This window comes from Malania oleifera, chromosome 13 (assembly GCF_029873635.1).
Source record: "Malania oleifera isolate guangnan ecotype guangnan chromosome 13, ASM2987363v1, whole genome shotgun sequence".
Taxonomy (NCBI): Eukaryota; Viridiplantae; Streptophyta; class Magnoliopsida; order Santalales; family Ximeniaceae; genus Malania; species Malania oleifera.
Genome location: NC_080429.1, coordinates 11,706,936 through 11,713,781, shown reverse-complemented (window position 1 = coordinate 11,713,781; position 6,846 = coordinate 11,706,936). Strand labels below are relative to the sequence as shown.

The window sequence follows — 6,846 nt, the reverse complement described above, 5'->3', positions numbered from 1 at the left end:
ACAACTTAGCATTTATAGTTTTTATATAGGTGTGAGTTATAGTATGTATGTGAAAGTTATTTATAATAAAGTATTAAATGTATTTTATACTGTGGTATTACATGTGGTTGGGGAGAGGTAAACTTTTCGCCTGAGGGCTTACTGAGTAAGACGAGTGCCTTGATAGGTATCAGTTGTAGTCATGCCCAAACTAAATGGGTAAGGTTACATAAGGTATCAGAGTAAAGGGACGTTATATGTATGAGCGTGTAATCTCCCAAATCCTTGAGAACTCTCGCTTTTAATAATGATACATGTGTGAGTATGGTCTATAAATGATTTTACAATTGTTGTTGATTAATAAATGGTTATATTTTGTGTCCACTAAACTCATTGGCCACATACTTACGTTAATTTATTCCATTCTTACTGAGAGAAGTGTCTCACCCTAATATATAACTCATCTTTTCAAGACCTTCTGGTGGTCGATCTTAGAAAGCTCCAGAGCAAGGTTGATAATATAAAATAGTGTGAGTGGTTGTAGAAACTCAAATGTATTTTGGTTATGTTTTATAGTTCTGGTTATGTAATATGGTGGAATAGATATGCCCTTTTTGGTTGTATAGTATAATACTCTAGTATTTTAATTGATGATGTATTATTAATTTCGTTGCGTGCATAATGATTGTGGTATCAGAGATAGGCAAAAGGAACACATAACACCCTAAGCCCCACTGGCAGGTTTGATGCGTTACATCAAACCTCACCAATATTAGTTTTGAGGAGGGTTTATCTAATAAGATCCTTTCGTTTCAAGATCTTATTAGACATTCCTAAATCACACTATGATTTTCAGTTTTTATTTATTTATTTATTTATTTAATTGTTTGTTTGTTTGTTTATTTTAAATGAGTTAATTAAGACCATTAGATTCAATTTAGAGATAATTAATGATTAATTGGGTATTGTTCATAGAACGAGTGTATAAAGGATGCTAGTGCCTTCTAATTGCATGACTAAACTTTTGATCCCAACTTTGGTAAATGTAAACTAAGACTACTGGTTCCTTGACTAATATTAGTCCAGAGACCAATAAATAAGTATTAATTAGGTGAACTGATTGCACCTAAGTAAATAATAGTTAGTGACAACTCCATTGAATTTTAACATTATTATTCATCATCATTTTGAATATTTTTTCAAGACGTTGCGACATAAGTTTATTAAAATATATGTGCTCAAAATAGCTAATATTTGAATTATTAGATATTGATAATGATAAGCATGGTTAGTTTACCCCAAGTTTGGCAAGGAAGAAAGGACACAAAAGCTCCGACCACCTAGTTCTAGTCTTAAAGAAAAAGTATATGAAGAAATATGCAATTACTTTTAAAATTAAAAACGTAATACAAAATATTTTTCAAAAAATAACAATGACAATATTTTTAAAAAACATTTTAGTCCATATTTGGTTTGATGTATGCAAGAAAAATCCCCTATCTACAACTACAAACAAACATATGTTACATCCAAAACTGAAATTGCTTAGGCAGTAATTTAGATTTTTTTTTTTTGATAAAAAAAAAAAAGCAAAATCCCTAATTTGGTCAAAAGAATTCGTATTCTGATTGGCCAGAGAGAAAATTGCACTCAAATGAGAACATCGGATGACCTCCCCAATCGACTGTGCCACTGTCCGCTCCCATGGTTGTAGGCTAAGCTGGGTTTGTAGCATCTTCTCCCTCCCAGCGCTCCTCCGCTTACTTGCATCGGCGAATCCTTGGGCGGGACATGAAGCAGCTTAAAAGGGCTTGTACACACTACACAGAACATGCCCCAAGGTAATTTTCTCTCTTCTCCGCAATCTCTCATAACCCCCTAAGCAAAATATATGATGTCCTATGAATGTTCCCGTGCGATTCGAATGCTTTTTGTGCATTTGGGTTTCTTCATTTTAATGGGTTTCTCTCAATTGCTCACAACGAAGCTTTTTGAGGTGTCTTTATTTCGATCTCTCAACTTTTCAGCAGGGGTTTTGGGTTTTCTGAGCATTTCCGAGTCGGAGAGATAATGGGGAGTTTGAAATGCATCATTGATGTTCACCATGTACTCTGTAGGTCTGTTTGGTCAAAGAGTAGCGCAGAGATTTTTGTGTTTTTCACGCTTTTTTTGTGGCCGGACCTTCGACGGCGAAGGCGTGGATAATGGGTTTGGGGGTGTTGAGGAGCTTTTGAAGGAAAATTTGACCACTTTGGATTTTGATTTTTCTTCGTATAAAAAACCAGACCCAGACCCAGATGTTGCTTCATCTGGGAGTGATTATGATTGTGAGAGCTGGTCCTCGGGATACTTCTCTGCACGGCAGGGGTTTGTTGCGAGAGCGAGAGCTGATGCGGATAGGGCTCTTGAAGTTCTCGAGCAAGATGGCCTGGGATTTGATGCAAAATTGGCTCTAGACGAGTTGAAAATAAGGGTTTCAGGCATTTTTGTGAGAGAAGTTCTTCTGAAAATTTTGACGAACATAAATTATGCGCATAGAAGCCGGTGCGCAAAGTTGGGGTACAAATTTTTTGTGTGGTCTGGTCAGCAGGAGAACTATCAGCACACAACAAACGCTTACCATTTAATAATGAAGATCTTCGCTCATTCGGAGGAGTTTAAAGCAATGTGGAGACTGGTCGATGAGATGATTGAGAAAGGATACCCGACGACTGCACGGACATTTAACATTTTGATATGTACTTGTGGTGAGGCAGGCTTGGCAAGGAAGGTTGTAGAGAGATTTATTAAGTCAAAAACATTTAATTATAGGCCTTTTAAACACTCATATAATGCAATTCTTCATTCCCTTCTTGTGGTAAACCAGTACAGGTTGATCGAGTGGGTGTATCAGCAAATGCTAACCGAGGGTTATTTGCCTGATGTTCTGACATACAATATACTCATGTTTGCCAAGTATAGGCTGGGGAAGTTGGATCAGTTCCACAGGTTGCTTGATGAAATGGGAACAAGTGGATTTCCCCCGGATTTTCATACATTCAATATCCTTCTCCATGTTCTTGGAAAAGGGGACAAACCGCTTGCTGCACTTAATCTTTTAAATCATATGAAGGAGGTGGGTTTTGATCCGAGTGTTCTTCACTTCACCACATTGATTGATGGGCTGAGCCGGGCTGGGAATTTGGATGCCAGCAAGTATTTTTTTGATGAAATGATTAAAAGCGGTTGCATGCCTGATGTAGTCTGTTACACTGTTATGATAACTGGATATGTTGTGGCTGGGGAGCTTGAGAAGGCTCAGGGAATATTTAATGAGATGATTACGAAAGGACAGTTTCCAAATGTATTTACTTACAATTCCATGATCCGCGGGCTTTGCATGGCAAGAAAGTTCGACGAGGCATGCTCAATGCTCAAGGAAATGGAGTTCAGGGGTTGCAATCCAAATTTTCTTGTGTACAGTACCCTAGTGAGTAATCTGAGAAATGCTGGAAAGCTTTCTGAAGCTCATGAAGTAATAAGACATATGGTGGAGAAGGGCCAATACATCCATCTCCTCTCAAAGTTCAAGGGTTATAAGAGATGTTAGAGTCATACATTTTGTAACGTGGAGATTATCCAGTTGTAACTTCAGCAGGAAAATACTTGGTGATTCAGCTCAGTCGACAGGTTTTATGTGCTATTTGTTTAAAATATCCTGTTAAGAATGAAAGGTACCAGTTCCCTCATGTATACTCAGTTTATTTTTCCTCTTGTTTTCCCCTCCTGGAGACCAATTATAAAAAGCCAATTTTTTCTTGATATCCTTAAGCATGAGATTTCATTTTAGGGATTCAATTACTAGCTTGAGATGCATATGCAGTCTTTGTTTGCATGGAATAGGTACTTCTTATGGTGCCTTGCTTTGGAATCAAGATGTCCACATATGCTTGTTGGTGTCAAAGCAGTTTATCCTTTTTCATTCGTTTGTTTGTTTGTTTGAATTTTTTTGGTTTGTGAATGAGTGTCACAGTTACTGATATGGTAAACGCTATCATGCTCTATAGCTTTAACTATGCTTTTAGAAAGCAATAAACATGCCTCTTCCTTATTATGACTGCAGTTTGAGATTTGAGTGTCCTTGTGCAGCTTCCACCAATATTTTCAAATATAGGTGTTCGTTTGAAGGAAGAATTGGGTTTGCTTTTGTGAATGGGAGCAGAGAAATCCATGCTGCCTGGAAAATATCTACAACTTATTTTATATCTTGGACAAATATGGTGCTTGTCATATGTGTGTACATGCATCAGAAGATGTTGTTTTGTCGCATTTGACACAATGATAAATTCAGACTTAGCTTCTATTTGAGAACATGTGCTACTATTGAGAATATCAACAATAAATAAAACTTGAAAGAAGAAAAATTGAGCTTCCTTCACCCATTGTCCACAAAAAAGTTAATAAACTATTTCCTGCTGTTAGATAATTGGTTTGTCTATATTTGGCATGCATATAAAACTAGGTTTCTATAAATGACACATTAGTTGGATCTTATATCAAGTTAGCAAGGTTGATAAATTAGAAAAATAGTTGAGTTAGATTAAGGTTTCAGTGATGCGCAATCTTATGGAAATCTTAGGTTCATGGGCCTTTACCTTAAATTTGGAGTACTTGCTAATTCTTTGTGTGTCCTTCGTTTAACAACTAATGATAGTAAAATACAATTGGACTACTGATTAAGAATCCTCTCAGTGACTTTAGATTTTTTTTTTTTTTTTTTGGGGGCCGCTGGGGGGGGGGGTTGTTGATATGAGGTATGCCTAGCTTGGGAAACTTTGGAAGGACTAGTTGGTGATAGAGTGATTTCCTCTTTACTACGGACTAGGGAGATTTTGTTAATTCTCGATGATCTTAAATTCAGAAATTGTGATGGCCAAAGGGGCGATATGAGGTATGCCTAGCTTGGGAAACTTTGGAAGGACTAGTTGGTGATAGAGTGATTTCCTCTTTACTACGGACTAGGGAGATTTTGTTAATTCTCGATGATCTTAAATTCAGAAATTGTGATGGCAAAAATGTGGAAAGGAACAAAGGTTGTGAGGGTTTTAGCTCAAAAATGGATCCTTTCATTGAGTCATTTCTAGTGCTCTAGTAACAGGATAACCAGTTCGGGAAGTGACAGTTCCCACAGAAAGTGATTTTGGAAGGGCTGCTTTTTTGCTTGATAGGTCACTTCTGAGCATATCTTGACATTAGAAAATTTGTGGAGGAGGTAGAACATCTTAACAAACCTGTCTTTTTTGTGCAAGGACGGAGAGTTTGTTAAATGTTAATCATATTCTTCTAATCCTCTTCAATGTTTGGTGGCTATTGGTTTTTGGTAATTGACTAGCACAATGATGGGAATTTGTGGTTGTCTCCAATTTATATAGCATAACCTTTTTGATTGGCTGGGGGTTTGAGGGAGGAAAGCAAAGAGGAAGTTTTTGGGATGAAAGAAAAGTAGAAGAGTGGATCATTTATTTCTTTTTCTTTTGCTTTGATTGGACTTGATCCATCCCTGGAAGTTCATTTCTCAGCCTCTCCATTTGCTTATTTTCACTCATTACCTTTATACTTGGGGATGGCCGGTGGGCTTTCTGTTCATTTTTGGGAAGATTTAATGTCTTAATTACCCCTCTGCTCGTATCTTTTCTTCAGCTTTATATACTCTTTTTATATTCATAATGCTCATGCTTTTTCTTTCTACTCTTTTGGAGGGAGCATCTCATTAGGATGTCCATTTCCTTTGGATCTCAATCAAAGGAAAATGGAGGAGCTTTTGGGATTCGTGAAAGCTCTTAAATCTTTTTCTCTCTTCCTAGGTCTGAAGCCAGGATTTGGGGACGGATGACTGGTCAGTTTTTCTTGTAGATCTTTCCTAGCAATTTATTAAGAAATTCAGTTTCTCCTTCATTTCCTTTGGACAAGATCATTTGGAAAGCAAAAGTTCCCTCAAAAGGCAAGCCATTTGTTTGGATTCTAGTTCTTTAAAAAAATACAAATGACTTGCTACATGTGAAGAGACCGTATAAGGCACTGTATGAGTCTTCAAAGGAAACTAATATTCACCTTTTCCTACAGTGTCAAATTGCAAGATTGTTGTGGATCAAATTGTCTTATAACTCTTTATGTTTTTGGTGAATTGTGGGTTTCTTCTGTTGCTGTGAGAGATTTTTTCATGATAAGTTGTTGGGGCTTTGATTTGAATAAAAGGGGAATGGTTTGTGGTGTTATGCTTGTTTTGCTTTTATTTATATTTATTTATGTATTTGTTGTATATGGAAAAGAATTATAGGATTTTTGGGGATCAGTTTACTCCTTTGGCTTACTTTGCGATTTTCTTAGCTTCTCTTTGGGATTTTTTCTTTGAGTTTAAGAAGTACTTTGGATGATTTATGGAGGGGATTGGGGGGCTCAGTTTGTAATTTTTGTTCTTTCTCTTTTGGACGATGGTTTGCCCCTCCTCTTATTCCCTTTTGGATTTTGGAAAAAAGGAGAGAGGAACACATGAACTTTTAAAGGAAAGGTGGCTTCTATGAGTTTACTTTTGCAAATTGAGTGTTTGGATGGAGAGAGATGAACGATCTTTTGAAAGGATGGAATTTCTTTCTAGTTTTAAAGATGGGGTGGCTTCGGTTCTAATTTTAATAACATTGTGAACTTCATAAGTAGCCTCTTTTTCCCTTAGGTTATGTTTGATTTTGGAATGCCTATTCCTAGGAATATTCAATAGGCTGCAATTGGGGGAAACACATTTCCTTGGTGAAATTGGGGAATAGTCATTGCTTTTTGATTCCATGTCATGGATTCATAAAAATTTTTGCATTGGCATTTGCTTTATGGTAC

The 6,846-nt window shown here is 36.7% G+C and overlaps 1 protein-coding gene across 2 annotated transcripts; it reads left to right on the top strand.

Annotated features, from left to right (window-relative positions):
• Nucleotides 1-1,483: 1,483 nt before the first annotated feature.
• On the top strand, nucleotides 1,484-3,780 carry LOC131146699 (pentatricopeptide repeat-containing protein At3g60050-like). Of its 2 annotated transcripts, none has more exons than XM_058096449.1 (2): nucleotides 1,484-1,820; nucleotides 2,097-3,780. In XM_058096449.1, the coding sequence occupies exons 1-2, from the start codon at nucleotides 1,811-1,813 to the stop codon at nucleotides 3,566-3,568; spliced, it is 1,482 nt and encodes a 493-aa protein (XP_057952432.1). In that variant the 5' UTR covers nucleotides 1,484-1,810; the 3' UTR covers nucleotides 3,569-3,780. The 2 variants fall into 2 exon arrangements, with proteins under 2 accessions (XP_057952432.1, XP_057952431.1); XM_058096448.1 differs by having other exon boundaries at nucleotides 1,643-1,820; nucleotides 2,007-3,780.
• The last annotated feature ends 3,066 nt before the right edge of the window (nucleotides 3,781-6,846 follow it).